Source organism: Taudactylus pleione, unplaced genomic scaffold (assembly GCF_031769625.1).
Source record: "Taudactylus pleione unplaced genomic scaffold, aTauple2 ptg000080l, whole genome shotgun sequence".
NCBI lineage: Eukaryota > Metazoa > Chordata > Amphibia > Anura > Myobatrachidae > Taudactylus > Taudactylus pleione.
In genome coordinates this window covers 1,264,999-1,291,497 of record NW_028284482.1, presented here as the reverse complement: position 1 = coordinate 1,291,497, position 26,499 = coordinate 1,264,999, and the positions used below count along the sequence as shown (strand labels likewise).

Sequence of the window (26,499 nt, the reverse complement as noted above, 5' to 3'; positions counted from 1 at the left end):
CAGATGCCTCCACAGTCGCCGAGTGTCCACTCACTCAGCGATGCAGTTACTGGGCTCCATGTTATCAACATGGTGGAATATGCCCAGTTTCATTCCCGGCCTCTGCAGAAATTGATCCTCTCCAGGTGGGACGGTTTACCCCATCGGTTAAGGACACAAACGATGGTGCTCTCCCTGGAGGTGCGTCTGTCTCTGGCTTGGTAGTGCAGACGGACCGCCTCACCAGGGGGCGCCCCTTTTGGATTCTGGGCTGGGGCCTCCTGACAACAGACGCCAGTCTCTGGGGTTGGGGCGCAGTGACCAGTCCACACTCCTTCCAGGGATGGTGGACAGCAGAGGAGTCTGCTCTGCCAATCAACATTTTGGAACTTAGGGCTGTCTTCAGGGCCCTGCTACAAGCCAGACTCATACTTCACGGAAATCTCGTGCAAGTTCAGTCAGACAACGCCACAACCGTGGCTTACATCAACCATCAAGGAGGGACGCAATGACAGAGGTGTCACGCATTCTGACACGGGCTGAAGGCTATCTCCCAGCCATATCGGCAGTGTTCATTCCAGGAGTTCTCAATTGGGAAACTGACTTCGTCTGTACGGGTCCAGGACAAGAGATGCCAAGGCTCTCTTGGTAGACGCTCTGTCAGTCAAGTGGACCTTAAAGTTTGCGTACATGTTCCCTCCATTCTCCCTTCTTCCTCAAGTACTTCGGAAGTTCAAACAAGGAGGAACTGTCCTCGTGGCTCCAGCGTGGCCCAGGCGTCACTATTACTCTGATCTTCAGAGTCTCTCCATCGACAATACGTTGCTGTTGCTTCAACGTCCGGACCTGTTGTCTCAAGGTCCTTGCCTTTACCCGGACCTGGATCGTCTGTCTTTGACAGCGTGGCTCTTGAGACAGCCCTCTTAAGTTCCAAGGGTTTTACTGGCTCTGTTAACACCATGCTCAGAGCACGAAAACCTGACTCTGCCAGGGCTTACCACAGGGTGTGGCATACCTACTTTGAATGGTGTCGTCCCAGAGGTTACGACCCCCAAGTGTTTCGTCTATCTAGGGTTCTGGCTTTCCTGCAGGCGGGTTTGGATCTTGGTCTCCACCTTGCCTCACTGAAGGTTCATGTCTCTAGCCTTTCAGTGTGGTTCCAGCAAAGGATTGCACCTCTTCCTGATATCCACACTTTCCTACAGGGGGTCCTTCGCATTCAGCCTCCCTTTGTCCCTCCTGTGGCGCCTTGGGATTTGGCTGCTGTTCTTCGGGCCCTCCATTAGAGCCCCTGGACTCAGTGGAACTCAAATGGCTTACTGCTAAGACAGTTTTTTTGTTTTGGCTCTCGTCGTTCCCCATTTCTGGTTTTTCACCTGGACAGGGCGGTGCTTTGGACTCGCCCTGGTTACACTACTAAGGTGGTCTCTAGTTTCCACATTAATGAGGAAATTATTGTACCGGCCTTTAATTCTCCACACCTCTCGGCAGGTGAGGCCTCCTTGGATGTGGTGAGTGCCCTCAGGATTTGTGTATCACACCAGTTCCCTTAGGAAATCAGACTCCTTGTTTGTACTCTATGGATTCCACAAGAAGGGATGGCCAGCCAATAAACAAACTTTGTCTAGGTGGCTTCGCATGGCAATCTCTGAGAATTACATTCATGATGGCCTTCCAGTACCGTCCTCTGTTACTGCTCATTCTACTCTGCCTGTGGGTCCTTCGTGGGCAGCTCGCCGTGGCACCTCGGCTGTTCAGCTTTGTAAGGCGGCCACGTGGTCTTCTGTCCAGACATTTCTGAGGTATTATGCATTTGATACCTTTGCCTCTCAGGATGCTTCCTTCGGGTGGCGGATTCTCCTCTCTGCACAGGAGCGTCCCCACCCTTGAGGCTACTGCTTTGGGCCATCCCCAAGGTCACTCTATGGACCCTAAGGTAGAAAATGAGAGCTGGCAAGAACTTACCTTTGTTATCTTTCTACGAAGTCCACAGGGTACCCGCCCTGACGCACCTGTGTTTCAGATGAGCTTCGCTCTGGTCACCTGTTTTCCGTCGTCTTCTATGTGAGTATGTGATTTCTTCTTTTATCCTCCTCTGGCCTTTGGCTTGCTCCGAAACTGAGGGGTGCTTCTGGCCCGGGGGCGGGGTATGGAGGGAGACCCAAGAGCATCTTGGGAGAAAAATTTACTGCGTAAGGTGCCTGGATGACTATGCATCACCTATACCCAAAGGTCACCCTGTGGACTCTACGGACTTCGTAGAAAGAGATAACACAATGGTAAGTTCTTACCATATCTCTAATTTTCTTATCATATGTACATACACAATAGAGTTAATTTTTTGTTGGGAGCCAATTAACCTACCAGTACATTTTTGGATTTTGGGAGGAAACCATAGTACCTGGAGAAAACTCACGCAATTACAGGGAGAACATACAAACCTCACACAGTTAGGTCCTTAGTTGGTCTCGAACCCAAGACCTCAGTGCTGTGAGGCAGTAATGGTAACCATTACGCCAGCTGTGCTGGCCAAAGATTGTAGAGTTTATCTTGGTGACTAAATCAAGAATTGATCCCTTTCCTACGTATTCCTACAGATAACTTTGTTTAAAAGTTTGGTGTTCTGTAAAGCCAAATATGCGTTCTGGATAATTTTTTCTTCATCGCTCCATAGGGTAGACAGTTGGTATAGGCTATGAGTAGCAGTCAGGGCCCCAGACAGATGACTTTTTTTTTTTTTTTCCTCCCAGCAGTCCAGGATCCTATACTCTTGCCCTCAGCCCCAGACAGTTTTAATTTTTTTCTGTACTTTTTTTTTCTTTTTTTTTATTTAGAGTGGGCAGTGCTAGGCGTCCTACAGTACGCCTGTGATGCCACTCCACCAATCACCAGCGCTGGTGAGCGCATCAGTGTCTTCAGCCAGTCCTCAGCAGCACCCCGGGGAGCCTCAGCCTGGAGCTGCAGGGGGACCGGTAAGAGCGTCTTCCTGCTTGCAGGGCGTCGCATTGTAGCGGCTGTCACCGCCGGAGCGGGACACTATCGACAGTGCTGACAGTGGGCGTCCAGGTCTTGCAACCCCCAGGCCCGATCCCCTTGCTAGTATCTCTACAGGAGCCCACCTGCCCCTCGGTTGTACCGTTCTTAGGGTACTTTACATCCGATTGCCTAAGGACTGCCCTGGATGCAGTCCTTTACACAGTCAGTTCAGGGGTTAGTGCCGGTGTCAGCATCTTTCCAACAGATGCTAGACTAGGCCGTACTTCAAAGCGCAGACCCCCAGGTGAGAGAGTTATACACCCCTGTCTGGTTATAATTTGGATTCTGAGATTTCCTTAGTCCACAAGGAAAATCTGTCCAATACTTCGGATGTTGAGACCTCCTCTATCCTGGAAGACTCCCTATCTCATGTATATGTAGCGGCCCTCCATCAAGGATGCTGAGCCAGGCCCCTAAGGCTAGCACTCCGGTGTTCAAGTGGCAGAAAAATGTTTTGGCAAAATTCCCTTCTGTGCAGCTAGATGACCTTCTAGTGGAGGCATGGGTTCACCCTAACAGGTGTTTCCAGGTTTTTAAACGCATTGCCTTCTTTTATCCTCTACTTGTTGCAGATCGGGCAAAATGGGAGTGTCGTCCTCTGGTGGATGCTCACATTTCCTGCCTAGTCAAGACCACCATCCTTATTCCCTTAAGGATCTGGCAGATAGGAAGCTGGAATCATTCCTCAAGGGGATTTATTCTCATTCAGTTGCCATCGCACGTCTAGCTCTAGCATTTGCTTGGGTGGCTAAAGCCATCGGATCTTGGGCAGACACCCTTGAAGATGGCCCCAACTCTGGTACCCATAGGAACGAGCTATTGTCTTTCGTGAGTACATCAGGGAGGCAGCCTCTTATCTTTTCAAGGCAGCAATGGATACTGGTATCCTAACCGCCAAGCTGTCAGCATCCTCCGCGTTGCTAGGTGAGCACTCTGGCTACATACCTGTCGTGCTGACACAGACTCTGAAAGCCCTGGAGGTTCTTCCTTATTCAGGGAAGATTCTTTGGTCCAAATTTGGACAAGATTGCGGCCACGATGGCGGTGTCCAAGATGCGGCAGCCCCATAGGTTGCAAAGATCTAATTTTCGCACCTTTGTTTAGCAGGGAAAATGCCAAGGGCCAGCCTTTCTCCAGGTTCCAGAGTTACTCCTCCAAGGGCATCAAGCCTCGAGATAAACAGCACTGGCCTACCAGATGCCCTGCCACCAGGGCCGCTGATAAGTCTACAGCTTGACTGAGTGGGCCTACAACTGGGGCATACCAGCGTGGGAGGCCGGACTCTGCTGGATGGCTCACCATGTCGAGCGCCTGGGTACGAGGTATTGTCTCACAGGGCTACACCCTAACCTTTCGGCCCGATTTTTTGCACAAGCATTCTGGTGGATCCACACAGGGAAGAAGCACTGCGGGAGTCCATTAGCTCCCTACTTTCCTCCAACGTTCCAGTTCCCCTGTTCCAGAGGCACGGGCTTCTATGCTAACCTCTTCTCTGTTCAGAAGGCGAACGGTTCCTTCCGGCCAATCTTCAACTTGAAGACCCTCAACCGGTATTTGCGGGTACCCAGTTCCCGCATGAAGTCTATACTTTCCATCATTCTAGTGCTGGAGCCAGGAGATTTTATAGCCTCCTTGGACATCCAGGATGCGTATTTGCATGTTCTGGCTTAGTCACCAGCTCTTCCTCAGGTTTGCAGTCTGGGAGGAACATTTCCAAATTTCGGTCATTGCCATTTGGCCTTTCCATGGCTCCTTGTGTCTTCATGAAAGTCATGGCAGCACATTTGCTTTGCAGGGCTATCAGAATTCTACCTTATCTGGATGACCTACTTATCCTCGCCCAGTCAGATTTCAGCACGTTGTCTTGTTGCTCCCCATTTCTGGTCATTCATTCAAACCGGGCCGTTCTTCGGACATGATTAGGCTACCTCCCTAAGGTAGTTTCACATCAACCAGGAGATCGTGGACCCTGCTTTTCAAGCACCTGATACTTTGCCGGAGGAGGCCTCTTTGAATGTCGTGAGGGCCTTCCAGATATGTGTGGACAGGACCAGGGATCTCCGTAGGACAGTCCCTTTTTGTCCTCTGACTTTTACAAATGGGGCTGGCCAGCTACGATGCAGACTTTGGCCAGATGGTTCCATTTGACCATCCACCATGCTTATGCTGTGGACCTTTCTGCCCCTGCCATGGTGACAGCACATTCCACCAGGTCTGTGGGAACTTCCTAGGCAGCTGTGGCCACGTGGTCTTCTGTCCATATGTTTCTCACCTGGCTTGCGTGGGTTTGCTCGGCTTCCGGTTCCCTGTTTGCATCTTCTGGGTGTTTGGACCTGTATGTGTGCCGGTTTTCCTTCTCCTTATCGCACCTGCCTTGGGCTTGCTAAATTAACTGACCTGGCTGGAGGTGGGGTATAGGGGAGGAAGAGCCTGAGCTGCTGGGAGAAAAAGATTAACTATTTGCTACTCACAGCCTACACCCACTGTCTAAAGCCTGTGTCCCCTATGGATTTTTAAGAAAAGGATTTAACCAGGTAAGAACTTAAATCTCCTGTTTACCTGGGCATGCTGTTCTAATTGAGTCTGAGATGGCATGCTGCATTTGGCAATTCCCAACTAAAGTATACTTATGCAGAGAAATTTTAATTCCTAATGTCCTTGTATTTGATTGAATATTTCTATGAAAATAAAAACTGCTTATAGACCTGAATTTGTACAAAGCTTTTTTTTTTTTCTACATATTCCTTTTACTGTTAGGAATTTGCTCTTAAAATATGCTGCTGATGGACTAAAAGTGAGAATGTGGTATCTTGATGCACAGACATAACGTCTAGAGCAAACACCAAAATGTAGCCCATCTATGTCCGCATTGTACTTTCCTATACATTCAACACAGTTTGTAAGAAAGTTTGCAGGAAAACTATTGCCTTTCTCACAGTACTGACCCTACATTTAAGAGGTTTGAGTAATTGAAAATAAAGCCCTCATGGGCCCCTTGTCTTGCTACTTCTATACTTATTTCTTAATGTGTACTATTCCTTGTCATCTCCACAGGACATCTTTAAGCAAGCAACAGAAGACCGTCTAACCAGTGCCAAGGAGTTGCCGTACTTTGAAGGTGACTTCTGGCCGAATGTTTTGGAAGAGAGTATCAAGGAGTTGGAACAGGAGGAGGAAGAACGAAAGCGAGAAGAGAATACAGGCAATGAGAGCATTGAGGTGAATAAGAATCATTAAACAATTAACTGTTTATTTTTTTTATGGTTATTTTATATGGTTGCCATATCAAACAAAGTACCCAGTCCCAGATGGTCGAATGACACCTAATGGAGTAAAAGCATCTGGTAGCATCTTGAAAAATACTTTTAAGGCACTGGCACCATTTGATCTGCATTTTACTTGCTGACATCCCATAATACTGCTATATTGGTTGTAGCTCAGGTATTATGGACCTTTAAATTAAGTAGCGCCACATGGTAGTTTAACAAATAAGAAGGGAAGGAAGCCACTTTGTGTTAACTCCTATGTGGCTTATCCCAAGTAATCTTCAACATGTTACCAAGCACACTGGTGACTGCATCACACTTTAAATGATCAGAACTTAATGCAGCAACCACTCTCCTTGTGGATTTTAAAGTGATTTGTTTGTAGAACTTTACAAATGACACCATCGCAGTTCATTGATGTTTTTAATGTTTTAAATGTAAATATTTCCACTCTTTTACTTACACTTTTATTCTCAGGTTGGAAAAGGTGATAGCAAGAACGCAAAGAAGAAGAACAATAAAAAGACGAGTAAGAACAAAAGCAGCCTGAGTCGAGGGAACAAGAAGAAGCCTGGGATGCCGAATGTTTCCAATGACTTGTCACAGAAACTGTATGCTACTATGGAGAAACATAAAGAGGTGGGTGGTTTTATTGTGCCTGATATCCGTATTGTTACAATGAGTAGAAGTGGAGTCTATTCTTGGAGAGTACATTTAGATAAGTTAGCAAACAGAATTTTAATTCTATGCTTTTAAATACTATAAAATTAAATTTATTTTTCTTTACATATATTTTGTACCACTATATTTTGTTTCCTGTGCATGTTTTGAATGCTGGTACCTTTCTTTAATGTACTGCACTTTCATTTTTCCATTATAGGTCTTTTTTGTCATCCGTTTGATTGCTGGTCCAACTGCCAACTCTCTGCCCCCTATTGCGGAACCAGATCCACTAATTCCATGCGACTTAATGGATGGGCGTGATGCCTTTCTAACTCTGGCTAGAGACAAACACTTAGAATTCTCATCCCTACGTAGAGCCCTATGGTCCACCATGTGCATGTTAGTGGAGCTTCACACCCAAAGCCAGGACCGGTTTGTTTACACTTGCAATGAATGCAAACATCATGTGGAAACACGATGGCACTGCACAGTATGTGAGGTAAGAATCTGCACCATCTAGTCTATGGGAGATTAAGTTCTTAATGTTGTTGTTGTGTGCTTTAATGCAGCAAGCTTTTATAAATGATTTGTGGATTTGGCATGGATTTGTCTTTTTGTTCCATATTCAAGTTATACAATGGTGCGACTAAGTATTGCAAGAATTACAATGGTTAAAAGTGAGGCATCCAATATGAGGAATTAGTCCGTAATAAATACAAGTCAATTAACTTGCCATAGACAAAAACGCTTTGTTCATGAGCCACTTTTTCTGTAGAAAATATTAGTTTGGACTTAAGCGAAAAATCCTAACACGAACCATGAACTTATTTCTTTTATGTAGCTTTTGTAGTTTTACTTCTGGATGTCATTGCTTTTAATTCTTCTATTTCTAATGCACAATTGTTTTTTGTTTTGTTTTTTTCTTTAGGATTATGACTTGTGCATCACATGCTACAATACAAAAACCCATGAGCACAAAATGGAGAAACTTGGTCTTGGTTTGGATGATGAGAGTAACAGCCAGCAGGCAGCTGCAACACAAAGTCCTGGAGATTCCCGTCGGCTGAGCATACAGCGCTGTATCCAGTCCCTGGTTCATGCTTGCCAATGTCGCAATGCAAACTGCTCTCTGCCATCATGTCAGAAGATGAAAAGGGTGGTGCAGCACACAAAGGGCTGTAAACGAAAGACAAATGGAGGATGCCCTATCTGCAAGCAACTCATCGCTCTTTGTTGCTACCATGCCAAACACTGCCAAGAGAACAAGTGCCCTGTGCCCTTCTGCCTCAACATCAAGCACAAATTACGGCAGCAACAATTACAGCACAGGCTTCAGCAGGCCCAAATGCTGCGCAGACGTGTGGCTAGTATGCAGAGAACAGGGGTAGTAGGCCCACAGCAAGGTCTCCCCTCACCAAATTCAGCTGGCCCAACAACACCCACTGGACAGCAACCCACCACACCACTGCTTACTCAACCCCAGTCGCAACCATCCTCACAGCCTCAGCCACCTCCCCCAAATAGCATGCCACCATATGGCATGCAGCGAAATCAGTCCTCAAGTGGTATGTCACAGGGCAAGGTAGCTGGACAAGTGACTCCTCCCACACCACCCCAGGTTGTATCAATACAGCAGCCAGGTCCTCCTCCAGCTGCGGTGCAGATGGCCATGCAGATTCAGCGAGCGGCAGAGACCCAACGGCAAATGGCAAAGGCACAAATTTTCCCACGGCCTATGTTAAACTCTCATCAAATGCAGCCCATGAATCCAATGCAGCCAATGGAAATAAACCCACAGCAAGGACCACGAGGAGCAAGTCTCATGGATTCTGGAATGGGTCCGGCAGGCTTACAGCAGCCTCAACAGCAGCCTTCACAGCAGCCACAACCGCCTTGGGTACAGAGTGGACTTGCTCAACCACAAGCAATGCAGCCTAACATGCAGAGATCTTCAGTTATGCCTGTTCAGCAACAGGGGCAGTCAATGAATATGCCTCCCCAGCCAGGAATGGGGCAGGTTCCTGGAGCAAGCCAGGCCAAACAGGGTTCTTTGCCACAAGCTGCACTTCAGAACCTACTGCGTACGCTGCGTTCTCCTAGTTCACCAATGCAACAGCAGCAGGTGCTTAATATCCTGCATTCCAATCCGCAGTTGTTAGCTGCCTTCATAAAGCAAAGAGCAGCCAAATATGCTAGCAACCAAGGCCCACAGGGTGCTGGCAATATGACAGGAATGCCTTCCCAAGGAGGTATACAACAGGTCGTGCACCCCAATGCAGGCATACAGGGCATGAATCCCATGCAGGCAGTAGGACCGCGCCCTGCCATGTCCCAACAACCTCAGGCACCACCACAGCAGTCTCCTCAGCAACCTCCATCTTCTCAACAGGGCATTGCAGGGATGAATTCACAGGGCCAATCGGTGAACATCAACCATCCTGGAATATCACCACAGTTCCGTGAGCTTCTAATTAGACGTCAGCAAATGATGCAACAGCAGCAGCAGCAGCAAGCAGCTGGTTCCGGAATGGTAAACCATAGCCAGTTTCAGCAGCACCAGGTCATGGGTGGGTATACACAGCAGCAACGAATTCAGCATCATATGCAAATGCAACAAGGTAGCATTGGACAGATGAGCCAGTTACCCCAGGGAATGCCTGGGGATGCTGGCAACAGCTTGCAGACCTTCCAGCAACGCCTTCTGCACCAGCAGATAGGATCTCCAGCACAGCAGAATCCAATGAGTCCACAGCAGCATATGCTGCCAGGTCCTGCTCAGTCCCCCCACCTCCAAGGCCAGCAACTCCCTCCTTCACTAAGCAACCAGGTGCGGTCTCCCCAGCCAGTACCTTCTCCACGTCCCCAGTCCCAGCCCCCTCATTCGAGTCCATCTCCACGCATGCAGCCACAGCCATCCCCTCACCATGTTTCTCCCCAGACAGGCTCTCCTCATCCGGGCATGGTAGGGGTTGGACAAGGGAACCCGATGGATCAAGGACACTATGGGAGCCCGGATCCCACAGCTATGCTTTCTCAGATGGCTGGTCTTCATGGAGGGGGGGTTTCTGACCTAGGTCTGAGTGCAGACAACTCTGACCTTAATCCCAGCCTATCACAGAGTACATTAGACATCCACTAAAATTAGTGGAGAGGAGAGGGTGAAGACTTCCATCCCTCTTTTCTTTGGGCAAAGACTTTAAGTATAAGAAATCCAGAAACAAAACAAACTTATTTTCGTCTCAAACTGACTTTTTATACTGATGAACAGCTGTTTCTTTTTTGAGGATTTGGGAGGGGTGGGAATTGGGGATTTGTGGGTATTTTTCAGATTGTTTTCATAATGTTTTTTTTTTTCTTTTTTTTAATTCTCCAGAGACGCTGTGCTTAGAATTATAAAGACCTGCAGAGAGTGGGGAGGGCAGATATTAATATTATTATAATTATTACAAAGAATATATTTTCAGTGGCTGGGCCAGCCTCCTGATCTCTTCCTCTGTTATGATGCACAGTGCATTCCCTAGGTCCTGATATTCTACACACACCTAACATGACTGTTTTTATGTTGCGCATATTTCCTTGTCTTTTTTTATTTTTTTTTCTTAAATTAATGAAAATGTAAAAATGTTGACTGTTTTTATTTGATGTTGGACGGTTTTTGTATAGCCATTTCTTTTTCCTGTGTTACCATCCTTGTCTCAATTTTTGTCTGATCCACGTCATGATAAACCCTTTCACCAACCACAAATTGCACTCAATGCAGGGTTCAACACTCTTCGCAATTTCTGTGATCATAGCCATAAGGTATATATATATATATTTTTGCTTCCTTTAAAATGTACATGAATCACAGTCGGAAAGGGCTCTTTTTATGGTCATTTGCCCTAATATTGGGCATGAAGGGATTATTTGGTGAGAAGGGACAGCTGTGCTCTAAACACAGAGGGTTTCAGAGGATGGTTTAATGTTGCTTTCAAAAAGAAGATATATATATATACATATATATAAATAAATCTATATATAAATAAGTAAAGTAGCCCCACCCTTTTCTGCGCTGGAAATCTATTGGGTACAAGGCATATGATTGATGTATATGTTCACCCTTCCGCCACATTTGTCTTACAAAAGAACCCCAGAAAAAAAATTCTGTTAAGCCAAGTATTTGCAACATAAATGGTGTTATGTATACACGTTTCAAAGGGGCTTAAGGAAATATATTTTGTTTATTTTACTATATAACTGCACCAGCCAGGTCAGATGTACTATATTTATTGGATTGTAGACTCTGGAAGAGGTATATAGTTATTAAACTTTTTGTTTTTATTTTTCCCATCAATATTACTGTAACATCTGAGTAAAAGATACGGACTAGTAGTTGAGAAAATGTTAATGCCAGTACCTCCCCATAATGCTGGTTATGACTGTTCAATCCTTTCTCTGGAAAATTTGTACTTGGGGATGTGGGAGGACAGAGAGCGAAAACAGACCAGTCTCTTTCCATGTCCCCTCTCCTCCAATAGCGTGGTGTTAAACGGTGTAAATCATGTGATAAACATGGGGTTTCCTAAATACAAACTTTAAATCACTGTACAAATTGTTGCAATTCATTTCTTATTACTTATTGTTAAATAAACTGTGTGAGACAGATGAAATGTTGAGCTCTTTTTTTTTTATTACAAACATTTGCTAAATATATGTAGTTAAGTGAAATGTTCTGTTACATGTATATAGGCCAGTAGACCAGTGTTTCCCAAACTCATTCCTCAGGGAGCACGAAAAATGCATGGTTTCCATTAATGCTAGTTAGTGTTCAAGTTTATTCCTTACTCACTGACACATTTTAAAAGATCCACAGGTGGAGCTAATTTCACTTGTGATTCTCTGAGGAGACCTGGAAAACATGCTCTGTTTAGAGCTCCCTGTGGAATGAGTGTGGAAAACACTGCAGTAGACCAAGATTAGTATTAGTGTATATTTTAATGCACATTTAACAAATATTTTCTGATTATCCCTGGTTTAAATCAATGTACAAATTGGTGTTGTACAAAATTAGGATTAGTATGTTTTTGTAAATAAATTATCTAATCATGTATACTCTTAATGTTTATAATTGTGTTCAACAAGATTATTTTACACACACATATTAGCATGTTACAGACGTGCACAGCATAACATGTCCTAGCTGCCACTGAACTGACTGGGTTTAACGTCGTAGTAGATTTCTCAAGTAGGGTCTTTTGGCTCCTTTGCTCATTTCATACTCTTTGTATTTAGAACTGTCCATGTGGTCCTTTTTAAAAAAAAAATTAAAGTTTTTGTGCGTGTGTGCAATGTATAAAAGGGACGCATGCTAAACCATTTTTAAAAGTGATAATCTGTGTTAACATTTATTAAAGAATCAAGTTTTTACATAAGTTCAATGAACATGGAGTTGGATGTAGGTTTATGTGCAAGTTCTGAGGTTATCATAAAGAACCAGTCCTATTAGGGCCTTTTTGCATATATATCCATCAAATAGGTGAGAGCATCTACAGATGTGTCCTTATACAGCTATCCTCAATACGTCATGCAGTGCGAGTGCGCTACCAGGTCCTGTGTGACACTACTTGCGCCGAGAACTGATGCGACAAACCGTTTCACAAGACTGCACCAATTTGTTTTGTGACACTAAATATCTGTGTGACTGAATCTGTACATTAAGCACAACAGACCTTGGCATGGAAAACTACAGCAATAGTGTATGAGGATGACAAAGAACATAGGTGCACACTCTTGAGTACTAAGAACAATGATAGTCAAAATAATTCTGATAAACTCTACAATTAAAATGGAGTAGAAGTACAAGTTTGGCCAAAATGGTTTGCCCATCAACCACGTCAAGGTGTACCCCATAAGATGGGTCCTTAATACTAACATGTCATTTTATCCAGGACTTACCTCTCAGTGCCCATTCTAATAAGTAGACCGTAATGTAGAGAACTGTGCAGATGATTAAAAGCAGCTAAGGGCAGATGGGTGGAGTGCAAATACCAAGCAGAAGGAGCCTCAGCCTTCATGTGTACAAAATACACAAATATAGTGGGGAGGGGGCTTGGACTGTACACCTTCATTTTAAACCTAAGAGGTGCTACAATGCTGAGACTTGTAGTTCAATGCAGGGGACGAAACACAGGTGCACACTTTGTACTAAGAACAAGAATAGTCAAAATAATCCTGATAAATGCTACAATGAAAATGAAGTATAAGTGAGGTACTTAGTACAAATTTGCCCAAACTTGTTTGTCCATCCACCACTTCAAGGTGAACCCCATAAGATGGATCCCTAATACTAACACACTGTCAATTTATCGACGACTTACTGTACCTCTCATAGGGGGGAATTTAATTCAGCGCGATGGTGACTAGCCACGGGAGGGAGCTCCCGCAGCTATTCAATTCAATGTGCTGGTTGGGCGGGCAAAGGATTTTCTTCTCGCATCCCCCCGGGGATGCGAGGGAAATCCGACAAAGGTGCCGTGCACGCAGCTATTTGCCGGCTTAGTCCGACGCTAACAGCCTCCCGCCCGGCACTTTAGTCAGAAAATGCCGGTTACCACGCCTTAACATCCAAGTTAAATCGCGAGAACCATCATTCTCTAACTTACCTGCTTCCTGACAAAGCAAACAGTGCATTGAATTGAATAGCTGCGGGAGTTCCCTCCCGTGGCTTTTCACCATCCCGCTGAATTTAATTCCCCCCATAGTGCCCATTCTAATACTGTATGTAGATAGTAATGTAGGAACTATCTGTACAATCCATTTCAAAAATGTTACCGGTGGTGCTCCCCTAGAGTTAGAGATATGCATAATAAAAAAAAGATAACTGTCAGTCTTAGGGGGGAATTCAATTAGCCCCAATAATTTTTGGGGTGAATAAAACTGGATTTACCACATTATTTTGCTTTCAGGCAATTCAATTAGATCCTGTTTTATTTGCCTGAAAAATTATCAGTCTTCGTGCGAATACATATAGGATCTGAGATGATTGCGAAAATGTGACTGCTTATCGGGGATTTGATCAGGGTCCACAGGAACTACCTTGGTATATGTAGTTGGAGTGATCCAATGCACCAAACAGCTACAGCTTTGAAGCTCCCCAGCATGCATAGGACCTCCTCCCTATCTTCCCCAGCCACAGGCATTGTTTGTTTATGCGCGGCAAGTATCAAAATGCATCGGTTATAATAGCGGGACTGCTTAGGCAGTCCCAGGCTTTTCTTTTTTGACTTGGTTTTGGAAACTACTGAGTTTAGTGGTACTAGACACTGAATAGGACGCATGTACTGCGACAACTCTACCAATGCCGAAACGCCAGTATCGCTATATGCCCTGGGGATTTCGGTGGACCACAACGAGGCTTAGCTAGCGGCATCGCTGGGGTCTGGACTGCGATCGGATTCACGGAGAAGGTGAGGCGATTCCTTGTTGTGGGGAATTGTGTGCTGCAGCCCAGGGCCTCCGGTGTATAGACGCATCGGAGGCTGCTGTGGGTGAAGGACTCGTCCATGTGTCCTCACTAAGGCGGCTGGGACCATATCTGTTAATGGGGATGGGTAGTAGACTAAACTAGTAAGCGTTTGCTACCGTGCAAAATTGCAGTTTAGGGGAGATAGGCAATCGTCCCCCAACCCAGACGCAACTTCCGATGTGGATTCCCACGTCTGGTTTGCTATTTCTGATCACCTTGTCTGTGAGACGCTCACAGTCCGCCTTGGTGCAATGCTGAAAGCTGTTGGTCTCAGGGTTTGGTCTGTCTCCCTGTATACCTCTCCCCTGGGTCAGGTATAATAGCGCTCTATATCCTACCAATATCTCGGTGGGGCTAGTCAGTTGATTCAGAGTCCATTCGCATTTAGCATTTGAATGTATATATGCATTGTATGTGACTTAATGCTAGCTGCTGTATTTATACTGCCTTTTTGTTTTGCAAACTGTCAGATATATCTATCACTGTGTTTCTCCTCATCCCTCTGTAAAAGGCTGTGGAGGTTTTCATATGTGAAGAGGGGCACATTCCATTTATACCTTATACCTGTTATAAATTGCTATGTCTATGGGTAAAGGGGAGAAAGATGAGCCTCCGACGCTGAGGTCATGTAAATCCTGTTTGGCAGGCCTGTCAGAGCAGAATTTTGTGCAAAATTGTATAGTGTCTGTTGTAAAGAGTCACCTTTTCTATCGTGTACACCTGCACAAGAACCACCCTGGGTGGCCTCTTGGTCTCAGGTTTTGTCAAATTTATTGGACAGAGCTGCAGTGTCACGAGCTCCTGCTACGGTACTGCCTCCTGCTATGGGGTACCCAGAGCATTTGCATCCTCCTATGTATATGTCCCCCATGAATCCATCTTGGTTTGATTATTGTTCTCTTTCTAATCAGAGTATGCTGCCGTCTATAGTCCCGCAGCAAGTAATGCAGGCAAATAGAGCAGCGGCGGTAAAGCAGGTGCATAAGAGAGGTTCCCTTTAGACGTTGCCTTAGGATTCTGACTCTGCCTCCTCATCGCACTCTGATACTCAGAGTTCGTGTTCTTACTCAGTGGAGGAAGACAATTCTCTATGGCTGTCCCCTCTCTGGTGAGAGCGGTTAGATCTGTCCTAAGTATAGAGGAAGTTCCACCGAAATCTAAGACTCCGGTCTTTAGGCATCAAAGTATCTAAAGATTATTTCCCTCAATCTGAACAACTGACAAATCTCATGTCTGAAGCATGGGGTACTCCACATAAACATTTCCATGCTACAAGGAATTTAACCTCTAGGTACCCATTTTCACTTGATGAATGTAACAAATGGGAAGTTTTTCCAACAGTAGATGCTCATGTAACTAGATTGATGCGGATTCCTTCCGCATCCTCACTAAAGGAAGTTACAGATAGAAAACTTGATAATTATTTGGAATCTGTTTTCATTATCTGGAGCTATTACCAGACCATATAATAATGTAGTGAAAAACCACTACACTTCCTGGCGCTGATATTGTGTTAATAGTATAATTGGATACCACCAGCTGCAAGTAAGAGGTCTAGTTAGGATCTTAGGATATACAGAAAAACTAAAAAAGATCTTTACTTCATACCACTATGCACAGTAAATAATCACATTCAATATTTAATGTGTATTAGTGTTTGCTTTCTATTTAGATACAGGATGCTTGTGTTTAAAACCCAGATATTAATAAATTATTCTACCAATTGGAAGATCTCCTTAAAGAAGAAATGAGAAATTGGTGGGATAGTATCTCATTGCAGAATTATTTAATGATAAAATTATCTCTAGGGGTTTGAGAACATTCAAGCATCAATCAATGATAATCCAACCTTACAAAAAGAATGGAATGATACCTTCGATCAGGGCTCGACAAATCCTGGGCACCAGGTCGCCATGGTGACTAAGATTTTAGACCAAGCCCCCACCCGTCGCAGAGAAGCTCCGTTTGTTGGGCTCCCGCTGAAATTTTACCACGGGCACCCGACTCGCTGCAGCCGTAGCTCACTCCTGAGCTCTGGCGTCGGGCGTCCCCATGGGCCCTATGGGAGAGACGTCTCTACCATAGCAACGAGGAGCGGCGGCAGCCGGAGCTCACTCCTGAGCTCTAGCGTCCGGCTACCCCCACAGGCACTATGTGAGAGACGTCATGACGTGTCTCCCATAGCTTTGAAGGACTGCAGCGGACGCAGGATCCTTGCCTAAGGTAAGTATTCTGTGTTTTGTTTTTGTGTGCGCACGCACGGCACACTTAGGGGGCTTAGTACTGGGGGCATTATTAGACTGGGCTTAGTACTGGGGGTACTATTGCAGGGGGATTACTACTGGGGGTACTATTAGAGGGGGCTTACTACTGGGGGCAATATTACAAGGGGCTTACTAGGTCTTACTGCTGGGGGCACTATTACAAGGGGCTTACTACTGGGGGGCGTTATTAGAGGGGGCTTACTACTGAGAGCACTATTACAAGAGGCTTACTGCTGGGGGCACTAATACAGGGGGCTTACTACTGTGGGCACTATTACAAGGGGGCTTACTACTGTGGACACTATTACAAGGGACTTACTACTAGGTTGAGGGACACTGAAAGGGCATGTGTGGTGGTCTATACAAGCTTTCCTAAATAGATTTTACAAAAATTTGTCGAGCCCTGCCTTAGATCAGTGCGCTCTCTCACTTATAAAACTTCTGATCAAGTATAGAGAAGAAAGAGTAACTAATGGAGCGTACACACGGTCAGACTTGTCAGATGAACGATTTGGACGATTTGACCAAAGTTTTGAACGATTGAACGATTTTTAACTGCATTAAAATGAATGGAATCGTCCAAGTCTGACTGCAAACCCATCAGATGTCAGATATCGTTATCTGACAAACGGGAACGCGCATCGTTGATCGTCCATCGTTCAGGCATGTCAGATATGAACGATTTTTCATCAGATATGAACGACTGAACGATTTTTAAATCGTTATCGTCCATATCTGAAGAAAAAATCTGATCGTGTGTATGCACCATAAAATTCCGGAAAAAAAATTGAAGAAACCAAAGATCTCCTAAAATTCAGCTATCATTCAAAGAAAAAGATGAACAAATCAACAAGAGTAGAAAGATTTGAGAGAGAACTAGTTCAAACAAAAAAATTAAAACTCCAAAAAGATCAAGAAGATTATAAAATGGACAGGATTAGAACATATAATAAACCAAAAAGAGATTTGAATAATGGACAACAGTATTTATCTGCCCATTATACCCCGCCTATGAAAAGAAGAGAATACATAGATCCCCCAAGAAGGCAATATTCTCCTCTAAAGAATCATAGATATACTAATTTTGGTAGAATAAAATGACCAACAATTCAAAACTAGTTTCAAAGAAAACATACAAACTACCCACCCATCTCACAGAGAGAGGGAATATACTGACCCCACTAAGGATTTTTTTCAATTAACAAAATATCGCCATCCAAACCCATACAAGATACTGACCAATTGTACCCCCATAAGAAAACAGAGAAAGAGAGGAAGAAGAGGTAGAGGTAAAAGAACCAAGGAGAGCCAGATATCGATAGATACAAAAGGAATTTATAATTTGTCATCCAAAGAATTGTCTATTGACCAGAAAAAAAACTCTTACAAAAAGGTTTGTCTTGCTCCAGCCAAAGAACCCAATATTTTTTAGATCTCAATAAATTTACACGAGAAATCTGCAGAAAATGCTATTTTGCTTCTAAAAAATGTAAAAACATTGATTATGTTCAGGAAATATCTATTGTTCTAAATGAATCTGACCGAGAAGGGTTACTTTGTTTGGAACAATTATTAAATGAAAATTCTACAGAGATTATGATGATTTGATATCAAAACATACTGAGACAACAAAGTTACCAAAATTCGAAAGGAAATCACAATTCTTTCCACTTGAACATAAAAGTCCTGCTGTAAAAATCTTTTACAATAAGGCTTTAAATGAATTTAAAACATTGTCAGAAAACAGGATAATATTTTTTTTATTTCTATTTTTAATGTCTGTCATTTAAACAAAATCTCTAAACAGGAAAGACTGGCATTAAAGCAGCTAAAGATGGTTATGCCCTTATAATATGGCAAGCTGATAAGGGGGATGGAATTATCATCCAAGACTGGATGGATTACATTACTGCAGCAAAAAGACAACTAGATGATGAGAAATACTACACCTTACTGTTAGGTGATCCCACCATGTCATACCGGTTAGACTTTATAAATATGATGGATCAAACAAAAACTGCGAATACGATATCTGAGGATGAATTAAAATTTTTGTTTTGTGCCCATCCTGTTAACCCAATATTTTACCACTTACCTAAAATTCACAAAACACTTGTTTCACCCCCAGGGTGCCCTATAATTTCTGGTATTGGTTCACTCGCTTCTAATTTGTCACATTTTGTAGATGCATACGTACAAAATCACATCACAAATTTAAAATCCCAAAGATATATATTGCAAAAAACCTCTGAGGTATGCTGGACTAAAGGGTGGGGATTTCTTACCCTTTATGGCTAGGCACTTTATACAAATATTCCACATCAAGCAGGTCTCGAATCATTGAAATATTATTTGGAAACTAATGTTAACTTAACAGTAGAACGACAGGATTTTCTGTTTGGAAGCTATTATGTTTATCTTCACACATTATTTTCTTTTTGATAATAAGTATTGTTTCCAAGCACTCAGGACGGCCATGGATACCAGGTTCGCGCCTAGTTTTGTGAATATATGGGCCGCCTTGAAGAACAACTAATATGGACTGGCCCATATAGATAGAACCTGGTCCTCTATGGCTGATTTATTGACTATTTGTTCATTATTTAGGGTGGGAACACACGAGCACTGGAGTTTAATTACCTAAACACTAAAGGTGCATACACATGTAACGATTTTTTGTTCAATCGTTGAAAAAATCGTTCAGTTTCTGAGTTATAACGATGAACGATTATGGTTCATGCGTGTTCCCGTTTATAGTTCATTCTGACTGACCACCTGAATGATTTTCATTAAGGGAAGTTACAAAAATCGTTTGTAGTTGAAAAAATCGTTCATTACACTTTAAAAAAATCTGACAAAAAATCGTTCATAAAATCGCTGGTAACAAAATCGTGTGTATGCACCTTTACACGTTTAATCTTTCTCACACGTTTAATTTTTGGATATCGCACTCTCAGTACAAGATAATATGATTGTTCCATCAAATTATGTAAAACCTATTATTGCAAATAACTACCTACATTATCAAAGTGGACACTATAGACTGGATAAAGAATATTCCAAAAAATCAAATTCTAATACTCGGGCGCAATTGCGCTAGATATAAGGATTTTCTCCTCCAAATGGTGGAGATGATTACCAATTTTAGAAAAAGAGGCTGCCCAGAACAATTATTGGAAAATGCTAAAGAATATGCTAAATCAATCAATAAATCAGACCTCCTCACAAACAAAAAGAAAAGAGAAAATCAACTATAGAAAAATAGATATTGACCATGATAAAGATACACCAGAATCAGTGACCTTTATATCCAGATTCAACATTAGATCAGGATTAATTAAGAAGTTTGTGTGTATGTATATATATAATATAATATATATATTTCTCCAGTTTGAAACAAGACCCTATACTTAAAGTGTATCGTAGACTAACCTAGGATCACTTTCAAAAAGAATCCCAAATTAAGAAATATATTGGCACCAAGTGAACTAAACACAGAAACTAAATCTGATGATAAAATATGGTTACAATCCAGACCTGAAGGAAACTACCGGTGTGCTAAAACAATCTGTCTGACTTGCAATTCTATGCAGAATAGAGCTTGTAGCGTTACCTCCACTATGAACAAAGAGACATTTCGTATCAAACATTTTATTAACTGAGTCTACATACTGTGTGTACGTCCTACAATGTCCCTGTTCCCTACAATACGTAGGAAGAACAACACAAACTATTAAATGTGTAGATTCAGAGAAAATTAGATGGAATATTATCAATAAGATACTTACACACACAGTGTGTCACAACATTTCTTTTACCACCATAATAGTGACCCCCTCAGGGCTGTGTGTTGTGGGGGTAGAACACTTTGGAAATACTAAGAGGAGGAAACAGGTTTTGTCAACTTTGCATCGGAGAATCAGCATGGATATTTAAATTAGATACCTTAAACCCTAATGGGCTTAATGAGGCATAAGACTGTGTCAATAGAATAAAGAATACATCTCAGCATGTAGGTTTATGATAAGGGGGTTACCCTCATAGTTCTAGATTTTGAACATCACTCCTGGAGGTTGTTTACTTTTAGTGCAACGCAAGGGACGTCTGTCGCTGTGCCATATCTACTAGCACTCACAAACTCACTAGGAGGTTTTTTGTATTAGGGGGAGCGTCATTGGTCATTTATAGGGTGGTTGTCATTAATAGGTACATATCGGACATTCTAGGTGGCATCTGGATCAATACATGGAGATCCATTTAAACAGAATGTGACATCTTAGATGAATGTAGTATTTTCTTTATGTATATCATCCTATGAATAGGTTTTGTCTTTAGCAGACAGGAACCATCACAAATAGAGTAGTTTAAAAATATCACTCTATGGGGCATATCCAATTGGGCGCGAAGTTAAAACCTCGTGCCCCATTTTGAAATACCGGGGGTATGCGCGCTCCCTATACCCGCGGTATTCAATTTCAGAAATACTGGTCGCGGGGTTTTCAGCTGTGAAAACCTTGCGCCGCGTATTTTATAAAAAAAAAAAATAATAATTTTAAAAAAATCACTTACTTGGGCGGGGCTGTCCAGACATCTCCGTGGCTCCCAGTGGCCTTCCCTCTCTCTTCTTACTGGAGAGGGGGCTGCTGGGAGATGTAGTTCTCCCAGTGCACATTCCGGGGGGGCCACACTAGCACTGCGGGGGCACACTGACAGTGGGACACACACACACACACACACTCAAACACCACACACTGACATACCACTGCTGCAGAAGAGCCGGCTCCTGACGCAGGTTGAAGAAGACAGCGCAGCAGGAGGTAAGGACTAATTAAGTGAATTGGATACTTCCAATGGCTTAATTATTCCCGGGGGGGGGGGGGGGGGAGTGCTGCGGGCGTGTCTGAGCAAGTGTCGGTGATTTAACCTAAAATCACGATTGCTCAGGAGGTGCGAGGAAAAAAACCTCCCTGCCCATGTTTTTTTAAAAAAATACGCACCTAACATAATAGCAAAAAACCAGCACCTGCAGGTAAAAGCTTGCAGGTGCGGGTTTTTTGCCAATCACGTAGCCTATTGAATATGCCCCTAAGAATAACCTTTTTATATAAAAAAAATATTCGTAGGAGACTGAAAAATATGGGCTGTAATTCTACCTACTATATTGAAATTATTCAATATAGCAAATTGGGGTACATATACATGTAGTATATAGGATTGAATTGTGTGTGTATATGTGTAGAGATTATATATTTCCACTCTTGTATATATATTTTTATTTGTATGTATAGGCATGTGTATGTTCACATGTGTATCTATATCTGGGTTATTGCAGTATTAATAGAATATTCATATTCTTTAAATAAAATAAATTAATTGACTATAATGATTAATATGGGATGTTAGATCACTTAAAACATACACAAAAAAATATCTGTCTATAATAACAGAAGGTTTATTGATCTTGTTTTTTAAAATGAATCTAAGATTGATTTTAAGATCATCATTGATATATTTATATATACATTCAGGTCCATAAATATTGGGACATTGACAGAATTTTCATATTTTGTCCTCTATTCACCACCACAATGGCTTTGAAATGAAACAAACAAGATGTGATTTAACTGCAGACTTTCAGATTTGATTATAGGGTAATTACATCCAAATCGGGTGAACTGTGTAGGAATTACAACGGTTTCTATATGTGCCTCCCACTTTTTAAGGGGCCAAAAGTAATGGGACAAACTAAACAATCCTAAATCTTACTTTCACTTTGTAATACTTTGTTGCAAATCCTTTGCAGACAGACAATTAAAGCCTGAAGTCTGGAACGCATAGACATCACCAGACACTGGGTTTCATCCCTGGTGATGCTCTGCCAGGCCTCTACTGCAAATGTCTTCAGTTCCTGCTTGTTCTTGGGGCATTTTCCCTTCAGTTTTGTCTTCATCAAGTGAAATGCATGCTCAATCGGATTCAGGTCAGGGGATTGACTTGGCCATTGCATAACATTCCACTTTTTAGCCTTACAAAACTCTTTGGATGCTTTTGCAGTATGCTTCGGGTCATTGTCCATCTGCACTGTGAAGTGCTGTCCAATGAGTTCTGAAGCATTTGACTGAATATGAGTATATAATATTGCCCAAAACACTTCAGAATTCATTCTGCTGCTTTTGTCAGCAGTCACATCATCAATAAATACAAGGGAACCAGTTCCATTGGCAGCCATACATGCCCACGCCATGACACTACCACCACCATGCTTCACTGATGAGGTGGTATGTTTTGGATCATGAGCAGTTCCTTTCCTTCTCTTCCCATCACTCTGGTACAAGTTGATCTTTGTCTCATCTGTCCATAGGATGTTGTTCCAGAACTGTAATGGCTTTTTTAGATATTGTTTGGCAAACTCTAATCTGGTCTTCCTGTTTTTGTGGCTCACCAATGGTTTGCATCTTGTGGTGAACCCTCTATATTCACTCTTGTGAAGTCTTCTCTTGATTGTTGGCTTTGACACATATACATCTACCTCCTGGAGAGTGTTCTTGATTTGGCCAACTGGTGTGAAGGGGTTTTTCTTCACCAGGGAAATAATTATTTTGTCATCCACCACAGTTGTTTTCCGTGGTCTTCCGGGTCTTTTGGTGTTGCTGAGCTCTCCGGTGCGTTCTTTCTTTTTAAGAATGTTCCAAACAGTTGATTTGGCCACACCTAATGTTTTTGCTATCTCTCTGATGGGTTTGTTTTGATTTTTCAGCCTAATGATGGCTTGCTTCACTGATAGCGACAGCTCTTTGGATCTCATATTGAGAGTTGACAGCAACTGATTCCAAATGCAAATGTCACACCTAGAATCAACTCCAGACCTTTTACCTGCTTAATTGATAATGAAATAATGAGGGAATAGTCCACACCTGTCCATGAAATAGCTTTTGAGTTGATAGTCCCATTACTTTTGGCCCCTTAAAAAGTGGGAGGCACATATTGAAACTGTTGTAATTCTTACACCGTTCACCTGATTTGGATGTAACTACCCTCAAATTAAATCTGAAAGTCTGCAGTTAAAGCACATCTTGTTTGTTTCATTTCAAAACCATTGTGGTGGTGAATAGAGGCCAAAATCTGAAAATTCTGTCAATGTCCCAATATTTATGGACCTGACTGTATATTGTTATTAATATTATTTTATCTTTATCATGCAATTATTATATATAGTTTTTCTTCTTTTTGATTGTGTATTAGCGATGAATGGTAGCTTACTGTAGAAAATATATTTTTATGTATATATACATGTATATTTATGTATAACTGTGCAAAAGATTTGCTCATGAGACAGAAGTACTCTAAATAGTGATAATGCATAAAGAATTGTAGTCAGGTGTGACAATTAAATAACTAATGTGATTCTGGAGGAATATAAGGAGACACTTTGGACTTGAGTCTCTAGTCTTGAGAAAGTCCCGGTATTCTACGGGACGAAATGCGTTGACCTTTCACCCTCCAACCACGCTCGTTGCTCCAGACAAGCCTTGCCAGCCAGTGAACACTCAGGGTTTGAGGCTGACTTATACAATTTTCTCATGCCTCGCATCAGACAACTACGAATGCTTGGGTCGAGAGGTGGTCTCAGGGATACGCCCTCACATTCCTGTGGTATCCCCCTCAGAGGTTGGTTGGTACAACTCTTCCTTCGGACCCGATCAGGACTTTGGCCTTCCGGGAGGCTATTGGTGCCCTCCTGAGGTCAGGAGTTATAATCCCTTTTCCTGTGACACAACAGGGAAGGGGTTGTTATTTAAATTTGTTTTGATCCAGAAACCAAATGGGTCACATCGCCCTATTCTGAATACTGAAGTCTCTCAACAAATTCATCCATGTGCCTAAGTTCCGTATGGATACCCTACGGTCAATTATGCTGGTGATGGAGCCTGGAGATTTCAAGGTATCTCTGCACATACAGGATGCGTATCTGCATGTTCCTATTGCACGATCGCACTTGGGGTTTCTGAGGTTTGCTGTAGGTCAGCAACATTACCAATTTCAGGCTCTACCCTTTGGTCTGTCTACAGCCCCTCGGGTATTTACCAAGATAATGGCAGTCATGACGGCTTATTTCAGATAAGGAGTCAGGATACTGCCATATTTGGACGACCTCCTGATATTGGCACAATCTCAGGAGGTGTTAGAGCGTCATCTCCAAATGACCACTGTCTGTTTACAAGAGTACGGCTGGATAATCAATTGGATAAAGTCTTCTCTTTCTCCAACTCAGCAGATGGTGCACTTGGGGTTGCTGCTGGATTCCCTGGGGCACAGGATTCTTCTACCAGTGGTCAAGATTGCAGCCCTGCAATCTCGAGTGCACAGTCTGCTCTGCAAGCAGAAAGTGCCAGTTCCATTCCAGATCCCTGCAACAATGGATCCTGTCTTAATGAGATGGTTAGTATCATCTGATTAGGTTTCAGATGATCTGCATCTCGCCAGAGGTTAGTCTCTCCCTCGCATGGTGGTTGCAGATGACTCGTTTAGACAGAGGTCGCCCATTACAGTTCCCAGATTGGGGTACTCCTCACCATGGATGCAAGTCTGGGAGATGGGCAGCGGTGACAGGTCATCACACCTTTCAGGGAAGGTGGACGGCTCAGGAAAGTCATCTACCAATAAATATTTTGGAGCTTCGTGCAGTGCACAGAGGCAGACCTGTCCAGGTTCAGTCCAACAACGTGACCTCAGTGGCCTATATCAATCATCAGGGAGGCACACGAAGTCCGGCAGCCATGAAGGAAGTGGTGAACATTCTGCAGTGGGCAGAATACTATCTTCCAGCAATCTCTGCGATATTCATCCAAGGTGTCCTCAACTGGGAAGCGTACTTCCTAAGTTGTCAGGACATACATGCTGGAGAATGGGCTCTTCATCCGGATGTCTTTCAACTCCTGGTGGACAAGTGGGGACTACCGGACGTAGACCTCATGGCATCACAACTACAAGGTCCCTAGGTATGGGTCCAGAACAAGGGACTCTTCAGCAGCTTTTGTGGATGCTCTGGTGGTGAGGTGGAACTTCAGGTTGGCATACCTGTTTCCTCCAAACTCCCTCCTCCCAAGCGTCGGCAGAAAGTTCAATCAGGATGATACTAATAGCTCCTGCCTGGCCCAGGAGACATTAGATCACGAACCTGACTTCTCAATCCATAGACTGTCCACTTCCACTGCCTCTTAAACTGGATTTACTAGTGCAGGGTCCCTGCCTATATCTGGATCTACCTCGGCTGTTTTTTCTACTTCTGTGATCCAGACGATGCTTAGGGCAAGGAAGCCTGCTTCTGCCCGCATCTATCACAGGATTTGGCATTCTTTTTTTCAGTGGAGTTCCCACAGAAAATGGTTTTCAGGGTCTCCCGAGTTCTTTCTTTTCTTCAAGCCAGACTAGACTTAAGTCTTCGTCTGGCTACATTGAGCGCTCATGTTTCTGCATTGTAGTTTGGTTCCAACACAGAATTGCCACTCTGCCAGATGTTAGAACATTTTTGCAGGGGGTTCTCCGCCTGCAACCACTGTTTGTCTTTCCGGTGGACTGTGGGATTTATCTTTGGTTCTCATGGCATTGCAAGCCTTGGATAAGGTGGACCTTAGATGGTTGACAGCGAAGAATCTTTTTCTCCTCACTATTTCCTCTGCTTGCAGAGTTTCTGATTTGGCAACACTGTCATGTCGCTCCCCATATTAGATTTTTCATCAAGATAGAGCTGTCCTCTGTACTAGAGCGGGTTTCCTTCCAAAAGTGG

General features: G+C 43.2%; 1 protein-coding gene across 4 annotated transcripts in view; it reads left to right on the top strand.

The window, feature by feature from the left end:
• Window positions 1-11,593, top strand: part of EP300 (EP300 lysine acetyltransferase) — a 147,925-nt gene extending 136,332 nt beyond the window's left edge. For all 4 annotated transcript variants that reach the window (XM_088468008.1, XM_088468006.1, XM_088468007.1 and 1 more), the window contains exons 28-31: window positions 6,070-6,234; window positions 6,759-6,920; window positions 7,162-7,443; window positions 7,873-11,593. In XM_088468008.1, coding sequence (XP_088324134.1) covers window positions 6,070-6,234; window positions 6,759-6,920; window positions 7,162-7,443; window positions 7,873-10,083 — 2,820 coding nt within the window. In that variant the 3' untranslated portion in view covers window positions 10,084-11,593. The remainder of the gene's footprint in view (window positions 1-6,069; window positions 6,235-6,758; window positions 6,921-7,161; window positions 7,444-7,872) is intronic.
• The last annotated feature ends 14,906 nt before the right edge of the window (window positions 11,594-26,499 follow it).